The 27,090-nt window shown below is 58.9% G+C and overlaps 1 protein-coding gene across 1 annotated transcript in view; it reads right to left on the reverse strand.

Annotated features, from left to right (window-relative positions):
* LOC140258376 (uncharacterized) overlaps window positions 1-27,090 on the reverse strand; it is a 46,901-nt gene that overhangs the window by 13,793 nt on the left and 6,018 nt on the right. Inside the window, exons 2-6 of the mRNA XM_072348584.1 lie at window positions 26,126-26,429; window positions 23,399-25,970; window positions 16,732-19,477; window positions 14,742-15,055; window positions 11,990-14,462 (exon numbers count right to left, since the gene is read on the reverse strand). Of these exons, the coding sequence (XP_072204685.1) occupies window positions 11,990-14,462; window positions 14,742-15,055; window positions 16,732-19,477; window positions 23,399-25,970; window positions 26,126-26,429 (8,409 nt within the window). The remainder of the gene's footprint in view (window positions 1-11,989; window positions 14,463-14,741; window positions 15,056-16,731; window positions 19,478-23,398; window positions 25,971-26,125; window positions 26,430-27,090) is intronic.

Genomic DNA, 27,090 nt, shown 5'->3' on the forward strand with positions numbered 1-27,090 from the left:
ACTTTCAGTGCTGAACACAGAATCAGCCTCTTGCTCAAAACTACCGAGTTAGAAAGCAGTCCTTTGCCACGGCACAGACAGGAATTAGTAACACTTGAGAGTCAAAGAGTTAGAAAAATCCCAGCGCACTCCTACAATAGAGCAAAAGGAACAGCCAGGTGACCTGGCTTTGAGCTCATCTCCTCCTGACTCTCCTTCCATACAGCATAAAGGGATTAAGCAGAGACAAGAAGTTTAACACCCAGAACCCTACATTCCCACTGCAAGAATCACTTCAGAAAGTCCAAACAAGGCCAAGAGGAAGCTCCCAGCTCCACAAACACGCAGGCTTTTGTTGTATGGTGATGGCCATCCCCTTCCCCACCTCCACCCAGCACAGCCAACCCCCTTCCCTGCCACCTCCCAGGGTGGGACAGTCACATACATCCCCCACAGCCACATCCTGCAGCAGCAGTGAGAACCCCATATCTTACCCCATCGCAGGGACTCGCTAAGGTGCTGGTCACCTGCTCGTAGGCAGCCATGGTCTCCGCAGTGCTAGAGTGGCTGAAGGGTTTTACAAAGAGGAAATCGCTTTGCTCAGACACTGGGGAGAAACAGGAGGTGTAATTCTGTCCCTGGGAGCCCAGCCCTGCTTTGCCCACATCCAGGTACTTGATGAAGCCATCTGGCCTCAGCTGCCCATGGAAGTGGGAGGTGGGCTTGCGGGCAGACCCCCGGCAGCAGCCCACGAAAGCCCAGCCAGCAGAGCCCATTCTAAGACAGCGAGCAACTGCCACGGCAAACACTACACACGACACGAGAGAAATGGACACCAAAGAGATGATGAGGTACAGAGTTAGGTTGTTGTCCTTGGGAGACGACTGAGGCAAGTCAGAGGACTTGGAAAAGTCCTGCACGCCATCTTCCTCCGGAGAAATGACAATCACCACCGAGGCCGAGAGGGATGGTGTCCCGTTGTCCTGCACCAGGACCACCAGCCGGTGGGGAGACTGCGACTCGCCGAGAGCCGCCGCAACACGCACCTCCCCGGTGCGACGTTCCACCTGGAACGGCACAGCCTCGGCCGTCTCCTCCAGCTGATAGGACAGCCAGGCATTATGGCCGCTATCGGCATCCACAGCCACGATTTTGGTGACTAGGTAGCCAGGTTCTACCAAGGGTGGGATGGTTTGGTGGAAGGCAGAACCTGTAGGGACGGATGGGTAGACGATGGTGGGGGCGTTATCGTTCTGATCCATGACAAAGACGTGGACAACCGCAGTGCTGCTCAGGGCAGGAGAGCCAGAGTCCTTCACCTCCACAGGCACCTGGAACACTTTGTCCTGCTCATAATCCAGAGCCCGCACTGTGTAGATGGTGCCGTTGTCCGGGTCTATGCGGAAATAGGTTGAGATGGGTATGTCCTGCATCCCGTTGTCCAGGATGGAGTAAGCCAGCTTAGCATTACTACCCTCATCGGGATCAGATGCTGACACTGAAAAGACAGAAGTTCCAGGGAGAGAGTTTTCCAGAACATGAGCTGTATCAAAAGGGGTGGAGAAGTTCGGTGCATTATCATTCACGTCAGCAATCTGGAGATAGAAGGTTTTTTGTGTGGCTCTTGATGGTGATCCTGAATCTGTAGCCCTCACGGTGATGTTGTACCCACTGGCCTTCTCCCGATCAAGGGGACCATTTGTGACCAGGGAGAAATGCTCCTTGAAAGATGACACCAGCTTAAATGGGAGCTCTTTGGCTATCTGCAGACGGACATGCCCGTTGTCCCCGGAATCGCTGTCCTTTACACCAATGAGGGCAATCACCGTTCCTGGGGTCGCATCCTCCAGCACAGGGCTGGAGAGAGAAGTCAGCACAATCTCAGGGCTGTTATCATTGATATCAATTAATTCCACCCGCAGATGACAGTGCCCTTCCATGGCTGGGGATCCTTTGTCCCGAGCTCGAACTGCAATTTCATAAGCACTGGATTCCTCATAATCCAAAGGGGCTTTGGTTCTGATCTCCCCTGTCCGGGAATCTAAACTGAACAGCTTGGTGAATTTACTAGGTGCATTATTGCTAGTTTTGAAAGAATACTCCACGTCCCCATTGGGGCCTTCATCCAGGTCGGTGACATTCAGCTTGGTGACCAGAGCACCCACTGGCACATTCTCCTCCAGATACACCTTGGATACAGGTGGGTCACAAACAGGAGGGTTGTCGTTTGCATCCAGGACATGGATGGTGACCTTGGCAGTGCCAGATTTCACCGGATTCCCTCCGTCCAGTGCTGTCAGGGTTAGGTGATGAACAGCCAATTTCTCTCTATCCAGCGCTTTTTTGAGTACCATCTCAGGCATTTTGACCCCATCTCCTCTCACGTTGATACTCAGTCCAAAATGCTCACTGGGGCTGAGTTCGTAGGTGGAGATGGAGTTGGAGCCCATATCTGGGTCTTCTGCCACCTCCAGTTGCAGCCGAGTCCCGGGGTTGGCCACCTCTGTGATCTCCAAGACCACCTCTGGCTTGGGGAACTGTGGTGCGTTGTCGTTCACGTCGAGGACATCCACCTCGATGCGGTGGAGCTGGAGGGGGTTCTCCATGACGAGCTGGAGGTGCAGAGAGCAGGCAGGGCTCTGCCCGCACAGAGCCTCACGGTCCAGCCGCCTGTCGAGGAGCAGCACACCTGCCGCCAGGTCCACCTGGAAGTGCTGCTGCTCAGACTCGCTCACCAGGCGCAGGTTTCGGGCTGCCAGACTCCGCACCTCCACCCCCAAGTCCTTGGCCACGTCGCCCACCGGAGTGCCCGGTTCCCGATCCTCGGTCACGGAGTAACGGAGCTGGGCGCTGCCGGGCAGCTGCAGGCTGGAGAGGGCTGCGAGCAGCAGCGAGAGCTGCCACGGCGAAGCCTGGCCCCTCAGCATGCCGAGCCGGCTGTGCGAGCGGAGAGGAAGCGGCTCCCAGCAGGCTCCCCCCCGCCGCCCGCCCCGGAGCCGCCGCCGCACCGGAGAGCACCGCGCCCCGATCCGAGTGCGCCGCGCCGGAACGAAGCTGCCGCCGGAGCCACGGGAACGGGACCGGGAGGGAAGAATGAAAGGAGGGAGGGAGGGAGGGAAGGGACGGGGGGGGGGGGGCAGTCGCAGCCCGGCCGAGCGGCTCTTCGGCACACAGAAAGCGCACAAAGTCGGCGAGCGGAGGGGATGCACCGAGTGACAATTCTACGTCTCTCAACAGCCCCCTCCTCCTCCTCCTCCTCCTCCTCCTCCTCCTAGCCCTCCTCCTCCTCCTTCCTCTCTCCCTCCTCCACCGCCTTCCTCAAAATACGCACGGCGCAGCCCCCCCTCCCCCCGCAGCCGCCACTCCTCCCCCGCAGCGCCGGGCGGGCGCCGGGGATCCCCGACACCGGGAACTGGGGACTCCCGGCAGCGGCGGGCGGGCTCCGGCCGGCACCCCCTCCCGAAGGCGGCCGGGGGGCCGGGACCGCCCGCTCCCGAGCTCACCTCGCTGGGCGCCGACGGTTTCACACCGGCTGTGCCCACGGAGGGTTTCACAAACATGAATTCGCTGATGTCAGAGACGGGTGAAAAGCAGGAGCGGTAGCGCGGGGCTGGGGGAGCCGTGGCCGTCACCTGGACGCCCATCACCGTATCCCCTTGCTTGGGCTCATAGTGCAAGTGCCCAAAGATGTGGCTGGGCGGGAGCTGAAGTGTGTCCACGCTCTTCACAGTGCAGCCCTGGACAGCAGGTGCCGAGCCCCGCCGTATGCACCGTACACCCAGCACTGCCAGTCCCACCAGCGAGACACTGGAGATGAGCACCAGTGAAGCAATCAGATAAATGGTGATAGTGGGCAAGCCCCCACCGTCTGCAGCCTGAGCCTCAGAGCCTAGCAGGGCCTCGGGGCCCCTCTCCTCCACCAACACGACCAGCGTGACGGCTGTGGAAAGCGGTGGCTCCCCGGCATCCCGCACCACCACCACCAGTTCATGTGCAGAAGCATCCGTCTCCTGCAGGGCCCGGGTGGTGCGGATCTCCCCAGAGCGTAGGGCCACGCTGAAAAGCCCCGGCTCGGTGGCTTCCATGAGGTGGTAGGAGAGCCAGGCGTTGCGCCCTGAGTCTGCATCTATTGCCACCACCTTGGTGATGAGAGCAAGAGGGGCAGTAGAGGGGGAGATGCGCAACTGGGTGGCAGAATCCTCCCCAACCCTGGGAAAATGCACCCGCGGGGCATTGTCATTTTGGTCTGCAATAAACACGTGAACCAGCGTCCTGTTCCTCAGGGTTGGGGAGCCACCGTCAGAGACCTCTACATGGAACTGGAGATAGGTGGTTTGCTCATAGTCAAAGGGGAGTTTGGCGGAGATCTGTCCAGTTGTGGGGTGTATGGAGAGGTAGCGAGTCGGATCCAGGCCAGGCTCTGTCCCACCAGCTTGCAGGATGGAGTAGGAGAGGCGGGAGTTCTGCTCCGAGTCAGGGTCGACAGCAGAGACAGTAACCAGAACGCTGCCCACCGGGTTGTTTTCTGCCACCAACACCTCATAGGATGCTTGCTCGAACTGGGGTGCGTTGTCATTGACATCCACCAGGGTGATGGGCAGGATGGTGTGGCGGGAGAGTGGAGGGCTGCCCAGATCTGAGGCCGAGATGGTGACATTGTAGTAGGCAACGTGCTCCCGGTCCAAGCGGGTTCTGGTGAGCAGCGAGTACTGGTGCTCGTAGTCCTTGCGTAGCTGGAAGGGAAGGTCTGGAGACACCTGACATTGGACCTTGCCTTGGTCCCCAGAATCCTTGTCTTTGACGTGTATGACGGCCACCACCGTGCCTGGGAGTGCGTCCTCGCTCAGGGAGCTGGAGAAGGAGGTCAGAATGACCTCGGGAGCATTGTCATTCACATCAGTGATCTCCACCACCACGCTGCAGTGCTCCTCCATCGTGGGTGACCCCATGTCCTTGGCCTCCACTTCGATCTCGTACACCGTCGCCTCCTCAAAGTCCAAGTTGCCCTGGACACGGATCTCTCCGGTTTGTTCATCGATGGCAAAGATCTGGCGTAAGGCATCCGAGTTGTGGCTGCTGAGGGAGTAGCGGATGTCCCCGTTGGGCCCTTCATCCACATCGGTGGCATTTAGCTTCACCACAAGGGTGCCAAGTGGCGAGTTCTCCACCAAGCGAGCTCCGTAAGATGGTCTGTCAAAGACTGGGTGGTTGTCATTGGCATCAAGAACCTGAATAGTGATGTGCATCTTACTGGACTTGGGGGGAGAGCCCCCATCCTCAGCGGTCAGGACGAGGTGGTGGAAGGCTCTGTGTTCTCGGTCCAGGGCCCTCTCCAGCACCAGCTCAGGGAACTTCCCACCGTCCGTGCGTGCCTTCACATTGAGGTTGAAGTTCTCGTTGGCACTCAGGTGATAGGTCTGCAGGGTGTTGGTGCCCACATCGGGGTCCTGGGCAGGCTGGATGGGGAAGCGGGCGCCCAGGGATGCCAGCTCGTAGATGCGCAAGGACACCTCGTCACTGGGGAACTCCGGGGAGTTATCGTTGATATCCAGGATCTCCACCTCGATGCGGTAAAACTCCACTGGGTTCTCGATGGCAAGCTTCAGGTGGAGGAAGCAGCGGGGGTTCTGCCCGCAGAGCTGCTCCCGGTCTATCCGCTCGCTCACCATTATCACCCCGGTGTTCACATTGACGGAGAAGTACTGGGAATCCGAATCGGACAGTACCTGCAGATTGGCCGCCGCCAATTTCCCCACATCGGTGCCCAGGTCCTTCGCGATATTGCCCACGAAGGCGCCCCGGGTGAGCTCCTCCGGGATGCTGTAGCGAATCTGGGCAGAGGAGCTGTGCAGGAACAAGCAGAAGGAGAAGACACGCGGCAGCCCCAGGGACCAGCCCGCCTTTCCTGCCCTCAGCATCCTTGCCGGCGCCCGGGGAGCGATGCCCTCGGAGGAGGCCGCCCGCGCTGCGGGGCCGCGCTCAGCGCTCACCGCTCCCATTCATTGTTTGGGGCGGCCGCGGCTCGACGGGGGGGGCGCGGCGCAGCCGCCCCTCCATTGGCTCCGTGTGCCGCGCCGCTCATCCAATCGCTTCTCTCCTTCTCAGGACAGCAACACCGGCACCAATCGCGGCGCTCAATGGTTGCGGCGCGGCGCGAACCTGCCGCGCTGCTCCGAGCGACGGTGGGTCCGCGCAGCCCCCCCCCACCCCACACTCCCCCACCCCGAGCCCCCCACGTCGGGCAAGGAAGACAAAGGCGGCCCGCCCCCCCCGCCCCGCATCGCCCCGCAGGGGAGGAGCCGGGGGTCGGCGCCGTGCGGCCCCAGCCCGGCCCCGCCTTCCCCCGGCGCTCACCTGGCCGGCGTCCCGCAGGGTACCGGCGGCGGAGAGGAAAGCCCCGGGTTCCCTCGGGAGGGTGCCGGGAGGCGGGCAGGGCCGAAGGAAGGTGAAGTCGCTGCGCTCGGAGTCGGGAGAGAAGCAGGTGCTGTAGCACTGAGACTGGGAGTCGGTGGGCTGCAGGGTGACCTCCATGTACTTGAGGGTGCCGTCGGAGCAGAGCTGCAGCTTGGGGCTGGAATGATTGAAGAAGTCCCGGGACGGTGACTCGGCAGCCCAGCAGCAGCGGGGAGAAGCGGCGGCACGACCTCGGCGCCGCAGGCACCAGGCAGCAAGGAGGGTGACGGTAGCGAGTGCCACGGTGCTGACGGCAGCCAGTGCAATGATCAGGTAGAGGGTCAGGTCCGGCTTCTCCTTGGTACCAGCCAGGAAATCCCGGGGCTTGTAGCTCTCCTCCAAGGACTCCTCCTCCAGTGCCACGCTGATGGTGACGGTGGTGGAGAGCGGTGGGTCGCCGTTGTCTGCCACCAGAATGAGAAGCTGCTGCTCTGCCACATCGGTGTCCCGCAGGACACGCGCCGTCCGCACCTCCCCAGTGTACTGGGACACATGGAACAAGGAGGGCTCGGTGGACTCGGGCAGCAGGCGGTACGACAGCCAGGCATTGTACCCGGCGTCTGCATCCACTGCTGTTACCTTGGTCACCAGGTAGCCCGGTGGGGCAGACAGAGGGACCCTCTCCGGTGTGCGGACATCATCGTCAGCAGCAGGGTGCAGGATGGTGGGGGGGTGGTCGTTTTGATCCAGCACAAAAATGTAGACGGTGACGTTGGCGTGGAGCGGGGGAGAGCCCGAGTCCCGCACAGCCACTGAGACAGGTACAACCTGCAGCAGCTCAAAGTCAAAGGTGCGCTGAGCATAGAGGTTGCCAGTGTTGGGGTTGATGTGGACGTAGGAAGAAGCAGGAGCACCCTGCACGTGGCCCTCTATGGAGTAAACAAGGCGGGAGTTGTCTCCATCATCGGGGTCTGAAGCAGAGACGGTGCAGAGCAAAGAGCCTGGAGGGCTGTTCTCAGGGAGGAAAGCATCGTAGGAGGGCTGCAGGAAACGCGGGGCGTTGTCATTCACATCGGATACATTGAGGAGCAGCGTGAGGCTCGTGGTGAGAGCAGGAGACCCACCATCCTGGGCAGTCAGCTGCACCATGTATTGCGAGGTGGTCTCTCGATCCAGGCTCTGCCGGGTGACCAGTGAGAAGTGGTTCTGCAAGGACCTGACAGCAAACGGCACGCTGGGGGAGATTTCCAATCTCACATCCCCGTTGGCCCCTGAATCTCGGTCCCGTACATTGAAAAGCCCCACGACAGTCTCTGGTGGGGTGTCCTCGGGCACTGGGTTCAGCAGGGAGGTGAGCAGAACCTCTGGGGGGTTGTCATTAGCATCCTCCACCTCCACCTGCAGCACGCAGTGCCCCTCCATCTCGGGCACACCCCTGTCACGGGCCCGCACGTGGATTTCATAGAAGGGCGATTCCTCAAAGTCCAGCTCCCCGCTCACCCGCACCTCCCCACTGTGGGGATCCAATGCAAAGAGCCGCTGGACGGCCTCGGAGGTGTGCACCCCAAAGGAGTACTGCGTCTCCCCATTAGGGCCCTCATCGGGATCTGACGCGTTGAGCTGGAGGAGCAGAGCTCCCACAGGTGTGTTTTCTGGGATTTGCACCTTGTACGTGGCACGGTCAAAGGTGGGTGCGTTGTCATTGATGTCCAGCACCTGCACCATTATCTGCGCTGTGCCCGAGCGGGCCGGGCTGCCCCCATCCACAGCTGTCAGCACCAGCTGCAGTTCTGGCCGCTCTTCCCGGTCCAAGGCACGCTCCAGCACCAGCTCCGGGAAGAGTTTGCCATCCTGCAGCTGTTTGACGTCCAGGGAGAAGTGAGAGTTGGGGTTCAGCCGGTAGGAGCCCACGGCGTTGGTGCCCACATCGGGGTCCTGCGCGCTCTCCAAGGGGAAGCGCGTGCCCACGGCGGCGGACTCAGCGATGCGCAGACTGCGACGGGCGGTGGGGAAGCTGGGGGAGTTGTCGTTCAGATCCAGGATCTCCACTTCGAGGCGGAAGAGCTGCAGGGGGTTCTCCGCCACCACCTGCACTGACAGCACGCAGCTGGCAGAGGCTCCGCACAGGCGCTCCCGGTCCAGCCGCTCGCTCACCACCAGGACACCGCTGTCCAGGCGCACGGCGAAGTGCTGCCGACTCTCCTCCGAGCCCAGGCGCAGCCTGCGGCCCGCCAGCTGTTCCACCTTCAAGCCCAGGTCCTGGGCCACGTTCCCCACCGCGGTCCCCACCTCCGACTCCTCGAGCACCGAGTAGCGGATCTGCCCAGAGACCCAGCCCCAGCCGCAGAGCGAAAACAAACTCAGTACTTGCCATTTCCAGGCGGGTCGCTGGAGGCTGACGCTCTCCATGTTCGCACGTATCTGGCCCAGGACCGGACCCGGGACGCAGCCGGCCTTGAGGAGCCGCTAAAAATCCCCGGCTCTCTGTTCCCCAGCTCGGGAAGCAGCTCCGGGGCTGTAGGAGGCTGCAGCTCGGCTGCCAGCATCCGAGCGGAGGGGGTGGGCTGGGGGAGGGGAGCTGAATCACAGCCCCAGCGCGGGGGGGGGGTGGGGGGAGAGCAGATCCCCCGCTTCAGATCAGCACCCAATTGGCCGACAGCTCTGTCCCCGCGCACCCAATGGGGGGCTGCGGGAAGTGGGGGCCCACCACCCCCGGGCCCAGCCTGACTCACTTGCTCCCGCAGCTCGCTTCCCGTTCTCTGGGAAACTGCACGTCCTGGAAGCCGGCGAGGTACAAACCCTCCCTGTTCACTCCGGTTCCCACAATGGTGGCTTCACATCGCACCCGCACACAAAGGGCAGCTGTAATGAGCACGGGCCAAAGGGCTTTTTATGCCTTATGAAAAAGTGCTTGTTTGAGGACCAAGGTAGCAGGGCTGCCCTCCCATCCCCTATCTCCTCCCTTAGTTAATGCTGTGCCCATCTGATGCCCGCACCCCGGGACCAACCCCGTGGGGCTGCCACCAGCCTGGAAGGCCCACAATAAGAGCTGCCAACCCCACGGGTGCCTTGGGGAGGCTTCCTAGACCACCAAAGCCAGCAGCCAACTGTTTGCCATGGCCACCCCCACCTGGCACAGGTGAAGCTCAGCAGCACCCAGGGGTGTGCCAGCCATGAACCCACAGGTCAGAACAGGACCACAGCATCAGGCATTACACAGGGCAGGATGCCCAGGAGATGCACACGTTGCAGCAGGCACAGCTTTGCAGCAGCCTCAGCCTCTGCTGGGGGGTGCACTCGGGGCACACAGACCTCCCTATGTGTTCCCAGGCCCTGGTTTGGGGGGGGGGTTAGGGAGGGGGGCGGGCAAGCTTCGGCCTTGTCGGTCCCCTCCGTCCGGGCACCCCGTGGACCACAGGGACGTGGGAGAGAATGGAGGCAGTGCCCGGAACTGCCGCCGTCAAAGAAGGCACGTCTCGCCTCGGCCTCGGTCCCTGCCCCCGTCCCCCCCTCAGCCCCTCCCGGCCCATTTCCAGTGCCACGGGCGGCACCGCTCTGCTGCCAATCAATCAGAGACTGCGCTTTCCCGGCTCGTGATTGGTGCAGAGCTCCGCCCACGTCCCGCCTACTGCCCGCTCCGAGTTGGGGGGGGAGGCCCTCTTAAAGGGCCAGGCCAGGAAAACTCTGGACGCGTGGATTCCCCGGCTGCAGCCCGGAGGGTCTTACTGTGCCCTGGGGGCTCCCGACGGTGCCACTCGTCGTGACCCGGACTCTGCGATATATGGCAGCAGAATCACAAGGGGACAGACAGTATCACACGGTGCCCTGCTCCCACAGGAACGGGTCCGGTGAAGCCCTCCCTTACGAGACAATTTGCTTATAGATGTTCAGGTGGTGGGAGCAAGCAGCAAGCATCTGGCATGGGGGATCTGCCAGGGTCTGCGATGGGGGCACAGAGTAGTCACAACAGGGCAGGGACCCGGGATGGCACGAGACATGACCTGCACAAACAAAGCTATCACGCAGCTGGGCAGTGACCATCAGCAGCACCATCCCCCCTGCATCAGGCTGGGGCTGGCTGCTGCCCTGCAGATGTAAAGCCTCTGTGGGCTTGACACAGTCTGCAGCACTGAGCCCTTTCACCACAAAGACCGAAAATTCACCACGCGCTGCTGGTTCCACACAGCCCTGGGGGCTGAGGAAGGACATGGAGAGCTCAGGCACACTACCTGCCTGCTACCATCACCTCCCACCCCCAGCCTCAAACTACTCACTGTCCATCTCCCCCTGCCCCCCCTCAACAAGGTTTCCTGCCAGCTTTCTCTGGGGGGACATTTCTGTCCCCAGCTGTAACACAACCTGCACAAAGGCAGAGAAACACTTGCTCCAGCAGCTGCCACAGCCGTTCCTGCCTGCTGCAGATGAGAAATGCTGAGTATGAGAAGCGATGCGAGACAGGAGGAAAAAAAAAAGAAGAAATGGCATAAAATAGCTCTGGGAGGTTTCTGCTTCTGCCTGTGATTCAGCTGCAGTGAGAAGCTGCACATAGAGCCCTGTGCCTGTGCACGGCTTCCATTGCATCACACTCCCATCCGCCCCAAGCAACCAGCCGATCCCATTCACACCTCTCTCAGAGGGGACACAATACCAGCACCAAGCACCTTGGAAACCCACCAGATCACCCCCTTCTGCTGGATCCACCACCCAGCCTCACCCTGCAGTGTTCCTGTAATTGAAAGCTTGCAAATTATGCTGCACAATTCCCAGCAGGGATGGAGCACAGGAGCAGGCTGGCATGCGCAAACATTTTCCTGCCTGCAGTTTTTTCAGCCAGGATGTTAGACAGCACCATGAGACAGCATATTACAAACCTTGTAGGGTTTGTGATAGGGGTGGTAATGGAAGACATGGGTGGTGGGCTCAGCATCCGGCACTCAGCACAGAGGAACCCTGAGAGCAGCAGTGACAGTCTGTGACCCCACCAAACTGCCCTGAGATGAGCATCCTCGCAGAACTTAAAAGGGAAGAAAACCGGAGCCATCAGGAATCAAACACCAAGCGAGACAAGGAGAGAAGAGACGGTTCTACAGCCACAGGCCAGGACCAGAACTGCCCTTCAGCTACGTGTGCTACGGTAGGACGCGATGCGCTGGTGCCCCACCAGCAGCCAATGGCTCCCAGCCCACCTCACCTGTCCCATACTGGGACACATTGCAGAGGAATCACAGCCCCAACCTGCACCTGCAAGCACTCGCTTCTTGTTTTGCAAAGGGAAGGAAACCCCACAAGCAACAGAGTTCCTACTGAGGATTTGTAAGTGGTTGCCAGCTGACCTCAGCCTCCGCTGGCTAAGCCATGCAAGGCGTACCCAAAACTGCATCCAAAAGACACAAGTTCACTACTGGGAGTAAACAGACTAACCCGACCCTGCTCACCACAGTGCAAATGTCATCAGCGCATGGGATGGCTCGTTTGACTTCGAAGAAACCAACTGCTCTTAAACAACATGGCACAACTGGATATTTCCCCCAACCTCAACCTGCTGCCATAGGCATATGGCACAAAGAAGCCACGGATCAGCTTGGCGCTGGGACATGCCAAGGAAGGGCTACGTTACCTCAGCAGGTGTGGGGAGCCGGCTGGCGGTGCCCACCATTTGGTGGTACAGTCCTGGCTCACCACTCCTCATGGTGTTCTGGCGGCTCCCCAGGGGGCTGGAAGTGATGGGTTTTTTACACAGGAGATCACTCTGCCGAGAGTCCGTGGTGAGATAGACCTGATGGTAGAAGTTGGGTGGTGTGAAACCACCCCGCACGGCATCAACGTGGTGGAAGGGCCCTGGTGTCCTGTACAGGGTGCTCCTGGAGCTGTTGAACAGCTCCTTTGACTGCCTCCACTTGTAGCACTTGAAGATGCCCACCGACACTATGGTGATGAAGAAAGCGGCCGAGACCAAAATGACAGCCAAGATGAGATAGAAAGTCATGTGCCTCTTGGGGTCATGTGGGGGTGTCACATCAGTGAGGTCGGTGAGTGCCTCCTTGACCCTCTCGGCTACAGAGATGGAGACGGTGGCACTGGCTGACAGCGCGGGCTCCCCATGGTCCTTCAGCAGGATGACCAAGGTGTGCTGTGGAGCCTCGTCCTCCCGGAGCTGGCGGGCTGTGATGACCTCCCCACTGTGCAGCCCGACTGAGAAGAGAGTGGGGTCGGTGGCCTGCAACAGGGTGTAGGAGATCCAGGCGTTGTATCCCGCATCCGCGTCCACCGCCACCACCTTGGTGACCACGTGACCCGCAGGAGTGCCTGGTGCCACCACGTCGGTATAGGAGGATGTGGAGTTGGGGAGGGGGTACAGCACAGTGGGGGCATTGTCATTAAGGTCAGTGACAAACACATTGACCGACAGGTTGGTGGCAAGAGGCGGAGAGCCGCCATCCTGAACCTGCACCATCATGCTGAACTCCATCCGGTCCTCGTGGTCCAGGGAGGTCAGCAGATGGAGGGCACCACTCTCCCGGTTGATGGAGAAGAGGTGACCCACGGTGGTGTCACCCTGCAGGAGGGAATAGGAGAGATGGCCGTTGCGCCCCAGGTCCGGGTCTGTGGCGCTCACGTTAAGAATAGAGATGCCTGGCACGTTGTTCTCCAGCACGTACACATCATAGGAGTCCTGGGAAGACTTGGGTGCATTGTCGTTGACGTCTGACACCTGCACCAGGATGTGCTTTACTGCAGACAAGGGCGGCGAACCTGAGTCCCTGGCTGTGACAGTGATGTTGTACTCTGATGCTTCTTCCCGGTCCAGAGCTGCTTTAGTTTTCAATGTGTAGTAATTTTTGAGGGAGGAACTGAGCGTGAATGGGATCCCAGGGGGAATAAAACAGTTCACCAGACCGTTGTCTCGAGAGTCCAAGTCTGTTACACTCAGCAGAGCTACAACAGTCCCCGGGGCTGCATCCTCAGGCACAGGGCTGTACACCGAAGTCACCGTCACCTCTGGAGCATTATCATTCACATCCACGACTTCAACCAGCACTTTGCAGTTGGCAACACCAGGAACGGCACCCTTATCTTTAGCCTGTAAGTAAATCTCATACAGCTTTGTTTCCTCGTAGTCCAGCTGGCCTTTGACCCTCAGCTCCCCTGTGTCCGAGTCCAGAGCAAAGAGCTCTCGTACCTTGGCTGGCGTGTGGCTGCTGAAGGAGTAGACGATGTCTCCATTGGGCCCATCATCCAGGTCATAGGCACTGACCTTGGTGACCAGGGTGCCACTGGGTGTGTTCTCCCTCACACTCGCCTTATAGGTGGACTGGTTGAAGACTGGGGCGTTATCATTGGAATCCACCACGTCAATGTGGATCTGCATGTGGGCCGACCGTGGCGGGCTGCCTCCATCCAGCGCCGTCAAGACCAAGTGCACCTCTCGTTGTTCCTCCCTGTCCAGTTCCTTCTCTAGCACCAGTTCCGCATGCTTGCTGCCGTCCACCCTCGTCTGTACGTCCAGCACGAAGTGCGGGTTGGCGCTGAGCTGATAGGTCTGCAAAGAGTTAATTCCCACATCGGGATCTTGCGCGCTCTCTAGCGGGAAGCGCGTCCCGGCCGCCACCGACTCGCTGATTTCCAGCCTCGCCTGGCCGCTGGGAAAAACCGGGTCGTTGTCATTGATGTCCTGGATCTCCACGGCGCCGCTGTACAGCTCCAGAGGTTTCTCCAGCACGATCTCAAAGCTGAGGGTGCAGGGGGAGAGCGCTCCGCACAGCTCTTCGCGGTCTATCCGCTCGCTCACCAGCAGCGAACCGCTCGCCGGATCCACCGCGAAGTACTTCTTGCTACCGCCGGACACCACCCGCGGTCGCCGCCCCGACAGTCGCGCCGGGTCCAGCGCCAGGTCGGCTGCCACGTTGCCCACGGCCGATCCTCTCCGCGCCTCCTCGGGGATGGCATAGCGAATGGCGGCGGAAGCCCCGGAGGAAGCGGCGAGCAGGAGGCAGAGGCTCAGTACCTGCCCCGGCGTCACCCCGCGGCTCCTCGCAGCGACGCCTTTCATCGCTCTCCGCCTCTTCCCCCTAGAAATCCTCAGCTGGCCCCTTCATGCCGCTGCCCAGCGCTCCGGGAAGCGGCGTGCGGCGGGGAGACGGGCATCGCTCGGCGGCACGGCTCTGACTCACTGCCCGGCTCTCTTAGTCTCTCAGTGCCTCATCCCGGCTCTGAGCGGGGCCGGGCCGCCAGATCTCCCGCTCCAGCATTGGCCGACAGCGGCACATAGAGTCCCGGCCAATAACTGCACGGAGCGCAGGGCTCCGGGAACTGCTGCCCGCCCTCTCCCTCGGGACGCCCGGCTCAGTGAGCGCTCGTCCCGTCCCTACGTTCGGTGGTGCGAGTTAACGGAGAGGAAGAGACTAAAAGGGGCGATTGGAAACATGGAAGTGTCACCCGAGAGAAGAGTATCTCGTTGGAGACGGGCAGCAGAGAGAGGGGGCGGTGGAAGGGGCGGGACGAGGTGTGTGTGTAGAGTGCTAGCCCTCGGGACCCTGCGGATCTCGGTCATTCCAGCAATCCGCTCCTTTCTTACTGTCCCACAGCGTCCCGACGGCCCATCGCTGGATGCCAGCAAAGCAGCGTCGTCGACAAAGTGACAATCCCAGGAGCATCGCCCCGGCCCCTCTCCCCATCGCCACCACTGTCCCAGAGGGACAACTCGTAGCACTCAGAGTTGTGCACTCCTTCCCTCTTCGCCACCTCCCAGCTCGCCGCCTGGTCCCCCCGGACACAGTCACCTCCCTCCCCGAGCCGGCACTCGGAACAGCCCTTCCCTGTCCCATGCGGAGCCCCCCGGCTGCCGGCTCCGGGAACCCCCTTCCCGAGCTCTCTGCCTGCTGTCATCACACCACCTCCCTGTACAGAGGCTTTTTCTGACTCTTGGAACGCGCAAATGGAATCAAACTATGGCAGTTTTGGAACGCTGTCACCCGTGAAACTGCTACGTTTTCTCTGTGGAATGAGAAAACGATAAAAGGAGTTTGAAACGGGAGCGCCAAGAGACATGTGAAAATCGGGACGCGTCAGCTCCTCCCACAGCTGATAACGACGAACGATCAGACTCGAAATTAGCGCCCACACCCGTTCATGAGTGGAAACTGCACGGATACCGAATAATTCATTACGAAGAGCCGCGGCTTAACGAGCGGGGCTGCAAATCGCCCTCACCAACGTGGGAAGCGCGACACCCGGCGGGGTTATCGCCTCTGGGTACGCGTTTATACCCCGCACACTCCTATTAACAGCCGAGGTGCAGCCAGGAGCACGGAATGTATGCAGCGTCAACAGCATCAAACAGCTCGGCTCAGGGTTTCCTACCGAGCAAGTCATTGCCAAGAATCATTGTCATTGTATCGCTGCCAGCACATCCTTATCGCCAGCCCACAGAACGCGACAAAAGTACGCGCCTCAAGTCAATAAATTCCAATGTTAGTCATCATTATCTTAAAAGAATTGAATTCTGGAGCAGAATTCATTACGATTCCCAAGGAAAACGTCCTGCTTTACCCACCGCAGCTGCATCGCGCACGGGAGCCCGAAGGGGTTTTGCCTCTCCGTGCTCCGGAGCGCCTCTAACTGGACACGTCTGCAGGCTCACAGTGCTAAAAGCAGAGCTCTTGTTTCACAAGCTATTACAGTATGGTCAAATTGCAATTACCTTTCCTTCTTACGTATAATCCAAAAAGAAGAAAATCCACAGCCGTTTTGAGGCTAAACCTTGAAATAGCCTTCAGCCGCTTCACTTATTAACTCTGAAATAAGCTCAGAATCTTCTATTTTTACCTCCAGCCACTGCCTCTTTCCTAATACTCTCCAGTCCAAGTTCTTACTGAGAAATTGATCTAACACGCACAGCACATTTTATAGGGAGTTTCTCCTATGAGGAGAAACGGCTAAATTCAGAGTGTTTAGTGCCTTGTCCCACCAGTAATCAGCTGAGTACAACCAAGTTATGTCCCTACTCAAGAACGGCACTGAAGATGCAACGCTTCCAACTCCCACATTCTGTCTGACCTGTAGACATTACATCTACACCACTATGACAGGACACCAGGCTATCAACAGGGATATCCTTGGAGCTCCTGAAAGCACCATTTGAAGGAAAAGGAGCACTAAAATGTGGCACTGAAAACGACAGTCCCCCCCCTACACTGGGAATCCCAATTAGACCCCAGGACCCTTGTGCCATCACTCCACCCCAGTACCCCACCCCAGTATCTCAACTCACAGAAACTCACACACACAGTAAGACAGCTTGAGTGGGGAAGGAGAGAAACCACAGAAACCCACACAGAGGGGCACGGGGGAGCAGCTCACCTGCACCGAGCTGTCAGGGTCGGGAGGGTCCTTCTCGGAGTGACCACCTGCACCGGCTTCCCCCGCCAAAAGAAGGTCAGAGTGCGCTGCTGCCCCTGGTTTGAGAAACGTGAAGTCCTTCTGGCCCGACTCGGAGGCCAGGCACACCTCGTAGGCATAAGGCAGGGGCAGCGTGCTGCTGCAGTAGTTGAAGGGCGCTTTGGGGCCCAGGCTGGAGTAGAGTTCCTTATCGGAAGTTAGAAAGATGGGGGGGCTCCTGGGCCGTCGGCATTTAAAGAACACGACTAAAATGACCGTGAACACGAATAGCAAGGACACCAAAGCGAGAGCTACCACGAGAATGAGGTTTAGATCAGAAGCCAATTCAGACTCGGCGTTCTTCTCGCTCAGCTCCGGCAGCGCGTCCTGCACGCTCTCGGCCAGCACCACGTGCAGCGTGGCCGTGGCCGACAGCGCCGGCTGCCCGTGGTCCTTCACCACGGCCACCAGCCGCTGCTTGGCCGCGTCCCGCTCCGACACGGCCCGCGTCGTGCGCACCTCGCCGCTGTGCAGCCCCACGCGGAACAGCGCCGGCTCCGGCGCCTGCAGCAGCTCGTACGACAGCCACGCGTTGCGCCCCGCGTCCGCGTCCACCGCCACCACCTTGGCCACCAGGTAGCCGGCCTCGGCCGAGCGCGGCACCACCTCGAACGGCCCCGCGCCCGCGCCCGCTCCGCCGCCCTCCGCCCCGCCCGCCGCCGGCCACAGCACCCGCGGCGCGTTGTCGTTGCGGTCCAGCACGAAGACGCGCACCGTCGCCGTGGCGCTGCGCGCCGGCGTCCCTCCGTCCCGCGCCCGCACCTCCACGGCGAACTCGCGGCACCGCTCGTAGTCGAACGAGCGCTGCGCGTACAGCTCGCCCGTCTCCGCCCGCACCGACACGAACGCCGCGTCCGCGCCGCCGCCCGCCAGCGCGTAACTCACGCGCCCGTTGGCGCCCGCGTCCGCGTCCCGCGCGCTCACGCGCAGCACCGGCTCTGCCGCCGCGTTGTTCTCGGGCACGTAGGCGCTGTAGGCGGCCTCCTCGAACACCGGCGCGTTGTCGTTCACGTCCGACACCTCCAGCACCAGATCCGCGCGGCTCGACAGCGCCGGGCTGCCCCGGTCCGTGGCGATCACCGTCACCCGGTGTTCGGACGCCCGCTCCCGGTCCAGCTCGCCCGCCGTCACCACTTTGTAGGAGCCGCCTGACGATGCCACGATCTGCAGCGGCGCCTTTCCCGACAGCTCGCACCGCACCTGCCCGTTCTCCCCGGAGTCCCGGTCCCGCACTTTCAGCAGCGCTACGACGGTGCCGGGCGGCGCGTCCTCGGGCACCGGGCTCGACACCGACGTCAACGTCACCTCGGGCGCGTTGTCGTTCACGTCCAACACCTCCAGCTCCACCTTGCAGTGAGTCACCAGCCCACCCCCGTCCCGCGCCTCCACCAGCACAGTGTAGTCCCTCGTGTCTTCGAAATCCAGCGCTTCCCGCAGTGTCACCGTCCCGTTCTTGGAGTTCACCGCGAACTTCTGCAACACCTTGGTCGGCATTTCTCCGAAGCCGTACGTGATGCGGGCATTGGTGCCTTCGTCACGGTCGGAAGCCGAGACGTGCAGCACCACGGAGCCCGGCGGCGCGTCCTCGCGCAGGCTCACCCGGTACCGCTCCTGCGCGAACACGGGAGCGTTGTCATTGGCGTCGGTGACGTTGATGAGGAGCTGGGCGGTGCCGCTGCGGGGAGGATCACCGCCGTCCAGTGCCGTCAGCACCAGGCGCAGGCTTTGCTCGCGCTCCCGGTCCAGAGCGTGGCGCAGCACCAGCTCCGCGAACTTGCTGCCGTCCTGACTCTGCTTCACCTCCAGCGCAAAGTACGCATTGTCCTCCAGCTCATAGCCCTGCAGAGAGTTCGAGCCCACGTCTGGATCTTCGGCGACCCCTAAGGCAAAGCGGGCACCGGCAGGAGTGAACTCGTTGATCTCCATCTGGATGCTGTCTCGCATGAAGCGCGGAGCGTTGTCGTTAACGTCGTGGATGGCCACTTCGACGTGGAAGACGTTGAGCGGATTCTGCACCACCGCCTCGAAGCTGACAGCACAGGACGCCGACTTGCCGCACAGCTCCTCCCGGTCCAGCCTCTCGTTCACGTAAAGGTTCCCGTTCTCCTCGTTCACGGCGAAGTAGCGTTTTTCCGAGCTGAGCCGCAGCTGACGCGCCGGCAGTTCGGCCGGGCTCAGCCCCAGGTCCCGCGCCAGCGGCCCCACCAGCGAGCCCCTGCCCAGCTCTTCGGGGATCGCGTAGCGGAGCCGCTCCGGCGCCGCCCGGCAGCAGCAGCAGCACAGCAGCAAAGCGGGCAGCAGCCCCTCTGCCCCTCTCCAGCGGCTCCGCCGCTGCCCGCCCGCCATTGAGAGCTGCGTTCGCCGCTCTCCTTCCTCCTCCCGCAGCGATTCCAGACAGGAATCGTCCGTCCCGAGCTCTGATGCAGACTGAACGCTGCGATCCGGACTGTGACTCTGCCGCTGCGTCTCTGCTGCCCGTTGTGAGCAGCGCTGGGCGAGAAAGCAGCCGGCGGGGACGGGAAGCGGCGGCGTTGGCGGCCAACAGCGGCACCCGGAGGCCCCGCGGTGATACCGCAGCCGTCCGAGGCTCAGCTCCCCGTGCCGACGGCAGTTGCCCGCCAGGCGGCAGCGCTGTTCCTCCCCGGGCACCGAAGCGGACAGCTCGGTCCTGCCGTGGAAGTGGAGTGGCGGGGGAACGCGTTACTGTGGGCAGACGCTGAGCATCAGAGCACAGGTGAGCACAGGTAAGAACAGAAACACTGCACAGGAATTATCCGACGTCTTCCCGGAGCTTCTGCGAGTGCTGCGGATTGTCTTCCCCCAGCTCTTATATTCCTACGAGCTATAACCAGCAAAGGTAACAAAGTGCTTCCAAAGAAAAGCTGTGGTAGGAAGCAAGCATCTGATCCTCCTTGAACACCACTGTTTTTGAGGAGCTCCTCTTCCACGTCATATCTCAGAGTGGCTGACATCTTGGGAGAACACAGCAAGCTTCACTATGACAGCCAGTATCAGTGCAAGTTCCCACTTCTACAAGTCAGGAAGACCAGCAGAGCTCCCTGCTGTAAGAGGCTGAACACAGCCCTGCTCCACCTGCTCCTCAAAACTGCTTCTCTTAGTGAGAAAGGTAAGGAAGTTGATGTAGGAACAATGAAAATACACCCACATGCCTGCAGTCCCTGCGACACTTCCATTACCATCATGCTGCTTTGAGAATTGTAAAGAGAAGCAATTGTGATGAACCTACGATGATGCCTGAAGCATATGCAACACATCAGCCAGCTTTCCAAGCACAGCTGGTGGCTCATAGGTCAGAAGATGACTAAAAAGGGACAAGGTGGGAGCTCAGAAAGGCTTTGAAGTGGAGCAACTCTAGAGAGGAATGTTTATCAGTGACACCAGAACTGCGACTCAGAATTCACACCATGATATCACAGTGCATTCAAGGAGTGGGGCGTTCTGAAAACAGAAAGCATAAAACTCCCTTGAGGGCAACATTTATGAATATAGATATATATAATCTTCCTCAGTACCTATTTCTGCAATAGCATCTCCTCTCAAAAGAGATCAAATGAAAGTACAGAATGGAAGACTCTCTGTAAACCAACAAAGCTTGGGTTAATGACCACGGATACTATAAGGCCATATGAATTAGTGCAAGCTTTAGACAGACAGTGAGCTTGGGAACTACAAACACAGTGGATTTTCCGAGCTCTCTGACTGCCCTGAAAGACGACTCCATCAGTGACCATGGGGCTCATTCACAGGTTCTAGCAATACTTCATTTCCTCATCCATACCTTATAAGGAAGCAACTTGCAGGACTCAGTTTCTCCTTCACAAGCTTATTCCACCACAGCTCTCACCAGGAAACTGCAGAGCAATCCTTCTTTACAGAGCAGTCACGATGATGCTCACCCAAGAGCCTAGTAGAAGAGCTGCCCAAAGCAGGCAGCAACACAAGCATCTCCCCATTCATTTCAAATACTGGCTTACATTCATCCTAAACGATGATTTTTAAACCAAGGAAACAACCCTTGCATCATCATCCCACAAACATGGTTTTAATTCAGACACTTGAAACTCAACACAGGAGAGCACTGCAGTCTTCATGGTGTGCACCAAAATTCACCTCCAGAGCACCTGGAAGTTATCAAGGTCTACAGCTGCAAGCAAGGTCCGAAAGTCTTTCTCTGCACTACATAACAAGGGACATCATCTTAACAAATCAAAGTCTCTCATCAATTTCACTAGTACGTGTCCTGCTCATCTCTGATGAATACCAAAGTGAGAACATAACAGACTTAATATGGGATGATTTCTCAAGATAAACTACATGAGAAAACATGAGGGATTTGGTTTGAATTTCTGCTTCATTTTCTGAACATAAAATTCTACCTTCATGTTCTTGAGGCCTCATGAAGGATATGGATAAGGATATGGAGCAAAATGACACAAGCAGTTCAAAATGCAAAAGCACAGTCCAGAAATGGGAGATACAAAACACAATCAACCTGGGGGAAAAAAGAGACCTGGAACCTTAATACTGACCATAGGAAAGCTCTGTGTCACAGTGTTTCATGGAGAGACAGTGAAATAAATGAGATTCCATGATGGGATTTTAGGGCATCCTACCCATTGAAAACATCCTTCTACAAGCAGTTTTCAACAGCAATAACTTATTAGCATTTCCTTCAGGTCAGAGAGAGGAAGATAACAGTCTGAACAGCGCAGGCCTTTGTTCAGATCAAATCCAACCATTATTCAAACAATCCTCCTGTAGACCCACATGTTTTCAGATTCAAAGCCAGATGCACACCCTCATTACTCTGCATTCACAGAATTGATATAATGGACACATTTTTGACCACAGATATCTTTTGGCCACATCATCACCCAGCATGAACATTGAAGAGTATCAAAGTATATCAAAGTATTTCAAAGTCTGTTTTGATAGCTGTAAACATTCAAGGTATGTATTCCTATAGAAGTCCTCGCCAAGGCCTTCAGTTACAACAGATCTTCCAGGTTCTGAAGGATTATCAGCCACACCGAGGACCATCTTTAGACCTTGACAACAAACAATGAACATCCTTAATCCAACATATGTGAAGGAATCAGTTTCATTTGCAGATTATGTCACTAGGTACATATAGGCATAATAAAGATTGCTAGTAGACAGCAAAGGCACAGGAGGAACCACCCAGAGCTCAAAATATAGACCATAACCAGAGGTAGCCAAGGAAGTCTGGACAAAACAAAAAGGAAAATCTGATCTTACAGCTATGATAAATTGAAGGTTAACACCTATCTTTCATACATCAAAAATTAACCACAACAAACTCTTTCAAATGCCCTATAACTCTTCAGCCATCAGTCATGTATACAAGCAAGGACTCCAAGAAATAAATGACACTGGTGAACTTGCAACATGGCTGCTGCTTTAACATGTGTTTGTTAGCAGAGACACATCCAGCTCCACCCTTTGTAGGTCAACATTGAAGTATGAAATCAAACCATTGCCCAGCCCCAACTATATCATCCAATCCATTCTCTAAGTTCAATGCCAGCAACTATCCAACTTCTGGCCATACATCACTGCAAGAGCACTTCATTCAGTGCTACCTCCTTAGAAACATAAGCACGTAGCAGTATTCACAGCTGAAAATAGACCAGATAGGTATGCAAACTGCTCACCTTGTCCTACAATTACAAGAGAACTTCCTTTCTGATAATACAGCCCTTAAAGGTGAAACAGCTGTTACCACAGTTAGTGAAGATGCCCCCAGCCCCATTTTCATAGGTTACAGATAGAAGACTAGGAATCAGTAAGCCACATTCTCTTTTTCCTCCACAAGCCTTTCACACACATCACACCGAGCTCATTCACAAACACAGCTGTAGCGATTGAAGACAATTGAATTACACCTTCATAACAGACAGAGGTCACCAAAGGACCAGCTGCCCGGTCTGTTTCTTGAACTCTTGCACAAAGATCAAAGCATGGAAGGATAGAAAGACATTTCCTTGCTCAACACATCCTGATGCATCAGCAGTAACGTAATGAAGAGAATAAAGGGGAAGCAGCTACATTGTACACAGAATCATTAAGAGGCAATCCTACAATCTTAAGAGATCTTCCAGACTTTAGTGGACATCAAAAAGAACCAGATTCTTATGGTCTGTACTGGTAAATAGAGATAAAGCAAACTCCTTTATCTGCACTGAGAGGAGAAAGAGCAAAGAGGGAAGAGAGAAGGACGGAGAGAAGGGCTAAGAGAGGAGGCGCGATCAGAGAAATACACACACGTGTGTCCTTAACACAGCAATATCATGCATTTTCATGCGATAAACGGAACACAAAACTCGATGCTACAGACGTGAAAGGATAAGGATACAGAACGAACTGTAAGGCATCAGCCAAAGTGCCAGCAGTCCACAGTGTGCGATAACATCTCGATACCCACTGCAGAACCGCACCATCCCTTACTCTGCCCAGCAGAGAGCGCAACAACACTGTACAAATTAGGGGCGTTGACAACAAACTTAAGAGCAAATGACGATATGACAGGAAAGGGGAAACGCGATACCACGGAGACTCAAAGCCGCGAGCGAAAGTCGAGTGGGGAGGGAGGGAGTCGGGACCCGCCGCGGTCGCAGCACTCACCGTGAGGGCGTCGGTCTCCGAGGCGCGGTGGGCGGCTGCGTCTTCCCCGCGCAGCGGAGCGGCCTCGTCGGGCGGCGGCCGGGCCGGGAGCGTGTCGCAGCAGCTGCCGCCCGCGCAGCGCAGCTGGCTCTTGCGCGAGTCGGCCGTGAGCGACACGTCGTGCGAGTAGGAGCGCAGGAAGGCGCGGACGCCGTCGATGCCCACGAAGTGCGAGGCCGGCACGCCGCGCAACACGCCGGCGGCCGAAGGCGGAGGCGGCAGCCGAGAGAGGCGCCAGCGGCGCAGGCGCAGCGCCAGCAGCAGCAGCAGGAAGGCGAGGAAGAGGCAGGACACGGCCGCCACGGCCAGCACCAGCCAGCGCGTCAGGCTGCCCGCGGGCTCGGCCGGCGCCGCCGCGCTGCCCAGCTCCGACAGCAGCTCGGCCACGCTCTCGGCCAGCACCACCGTCAGCGTGGCCGTGGCCGACAGCGCCGGCCGCCCGCGGTCCTTCACCACCACCACCAGGCTGTGGCGCGCCGCGTCGCGGGCCAGCGGCGAGCGAGCCGTGCGCACCTCGCCGCTGTGCAGCCCCACGCGGAACAGCCCCGGCTCCGTCGCCTTGGCCAGCTCGTACGACAGCCACGCGTTCTGCCCCGCGTCCGCGTCCACCGCCACCACCTTGGCCACCAGCGCGCCGGGCTCCGCCGAGCGCGGCGCCAGCTCCACGCCCGACCAGCCCCACGCGCCCGACTCCCACGAGCCCGAGCCCGAACTCGAAGCGGGCGGCGCCGCCGGCGGGTACAGCACCTGCGGCGCGTTGTCGTTCTCGTCCGCGATCAGCAGCCGCACCGACACGTTGCTGCTGAGCGGCGGCGCGCCGCCGTCCTCCGCCCGCACCCACAGCTCCACCTCGCGCACCTCCTCGTAGTCGAACGAGCGCAGCGCGTACAGCGCGCCCGTCTCCGCCTGCACCGACACGTAGGACGAGAGCGGCGCGCCCCGCAGCCGCCCCTCCCGCAGCCGGTAGCGCACGCGCGCGTTCTGCCCCCAGTCCGCGTCCCACGCGCGCACCGTCAGCACCAGCGCGCCCTCCGCGTTGTTCTCGGGCAGCCGGGCGCTGTAGCGCGCCTCCGCGAACACCGGCGCGTTGTCGTTCACGTCCAGCACCCGCAGCGCCAGCACCGCGCCGCTCCGCAGCGCCGGCGACCCGCCGTCCGCCGCCCGCACCGTCACGTTGTACTCCGACGCCCGCTCGCGGTCCAGCTCCCGCGCCGTCACCACGCTGTAGTAGTCGTCCAGCGCCCGCTCCAGACGGAACGGGACGCCCTCGCCCAGGCTGCACCGCACCTCCCCGTTGGCGCCCGAGTCGCGGTCCTGCACGTGCAGCAGGGCCACCACCGTCCCCGGCAACGCGTCCTCCGAGATCTCGCTCAGCGACGACCGCACCGAAATCTCGGGCGCGTTGTCGTTCACGTCCGTCACCGAGATCGACACTTTTGCAATGTCGAAACGACCACCACCGTCATGTGCCTGCACCTCGAATGCGTGAGTGTCTTCTGCCTCATAATCTAGGTTCTTCACTAGGCTTATCGCTCCACTATCGGGCTCCACATAGAAGATTTCGGATGCCGCTTCTGTGGGTACCTTAAGCGAGAACTTCACTTCACCATTGACTTCATCGTCGGGGTCGGTGGCGGTGACGCTGAGCAGCGTGGAGCCCACGGGCACGTCCTCGGGCACTCGCACCGTATACACCGCCTGGCTGAACGCGGGCGCGTTGTCGTTGGCGTCCAGCACAGCCACGCGGATACGCGCCGTGCCCGTCCGCGCAGGATCGCCGCCGTCGCTCGCCCTCAGCAGCAGCTCGTGAAACGCCGCCTCCTCCCGGTCCAGCGCCTTGGCCAGCACCAGCTCGGGACGCTTCTCGCCGTCGGCTCCTGTCTGCACGGACAGCGAGAAGTGCTCGTCGCCACTCAGCGTGTAGCTCTGCAGGGAATTCTTGCCCACGTCTGGGTCCTGAGCTTTACTCAGGATAAACGTCGATCCCAGGACTGTCATCTCGTTTATTCTCAGTTCAGTTTCTCCGTCTCGAAAGCTGGGCGTATTGTCGTTAATGTCCGTGATTTCCACTTCGATGGCATAAACCTTCATCTCGCCCTCCACGATCAGCTCACAGCGCAGCACGCATTTCTCCTGCAGCCGGCACAGCTGCTCCCTGTCTATCCTCTCGGCCGTCACCAGGTGGCCGCTGTTCGCATGCAGAGCGAAATACTGCGTCCTGCCTTGGGACACCACTCGGGCGCCGCGGTTGCCGAGCGCCGCCAGCTCCAGCGCCAGGTCCTTGGCCACGTCGCCCACGAACGAGCCCTTGGGCAGCTCCTCGGGCACCGAGTAGCGCAGCTGCCCCCACGCCGCCTCCCACGCCGCCACCAACACGCAGCACAGCAGCGCCCGCTGCCTCCGGCCCCAGCGCCCTTCTCTGGCCGCGCACATCTCCCGCACGGCCCCGCCGGCACCTCACACTCGCCGCTTCCGCGCCGCTCCGCCTCCGACTCCTTTCTCCACTTCTCTCTAGTCTTCTTCTCCTGCTCCGTATTCGCGGCCGCTGCTGACCTCTCCCTCCGTCCCTCCTCCTCTCTGCAGCACCGCTCCGCACCGCGGGGCCGCTCACAGTCCACACGGACACCGACACAGCGAGCGAGAGAGCGAGCCGGGCCGCAGCGGGCGGGGCTGCCTGCAGCGCTCCGCTCCTTCCTCTCCTCCGTGGTGAACAGCGGCGCCCGCAGCCTCCGCCCGGCACTGCACGCACGGCTCCACCGAGCACCGCTGCTGTCTCTGCCGGTGTTACCGCTGGGACCGCACAACGGCCGCACGCTGCGCTCCATCAGCAGACACGTAATATTCACGGCATTTGTTTTCCTCTTTTTGTTATAGTCTCGATTGAGAAGACAGAGTATTTCTTCCAGGTGCTCATTCTATACAGACGACATCTAGTTGCTTTTCAGTCCGTGATTTCCCACTCAGAGCAAGGAAAATCTTTTTGGTTTATTAGATCTCATAACATTTCTGAGTCTTATCTTGTTTTTATAGAAGGACGATCTCGTTTAGGATGTCCACATATTCTTCTTGAAGTTGCTGATGAATGTAATGGTCTTCAGTTTTCCAAATGTCTTTAATATCTCAGCGCTGCATATGTTTGTGATTTCTGTTATTTCCATGTCAACTGATTGTAGGAAATCATCACACTTTCTCCATCTCATTCTGGAAAGGGATTTCATGTGCCTTATATGCAGCAGAGAACAACAGAAAGTTGAGTTCCCAAACCAAACGATTCCTCCCGAAAGGTTGCAGGAGCCAGCAGCTCTTCTCAGCCCTCCTCATAGCTGGTGTGATTGACCATAGCCACTCCACATCAGTTTGTAATATGTAGTCAGCATTCTGCAAGTGTTTCAGAGGTGATTGGTGTATTCAATGACTGATGATCTTCTGCTACCACTGGATTGAACAACGTGTAGGAAGAGCATGGCTGTATTCTCCAAAACTCCTTCCTGCAAACCAGCAGCTCAGTCATTTCAAATACTTCTGATTCTAATTATAAAGAAACAGCAAGTCTATGGGAGGGGTACTATTGCATTG

Source organism: Excalfactoria chinensis, chromosome 13 (assembly GCF_039878825.1).
Source record: "Excalfactoria chinensis isolate bCotChi1 chromosome 13, bCotChi1.hap2, whole genome shotgun sequence".
NCBI classification, from domain to species: domain Eukaryota; kingdom Metazoa; phylum Chordata; class Aves; order Galliformes; family Phasianidae; genus Excalfactoria; species Excalfactoria chinensis.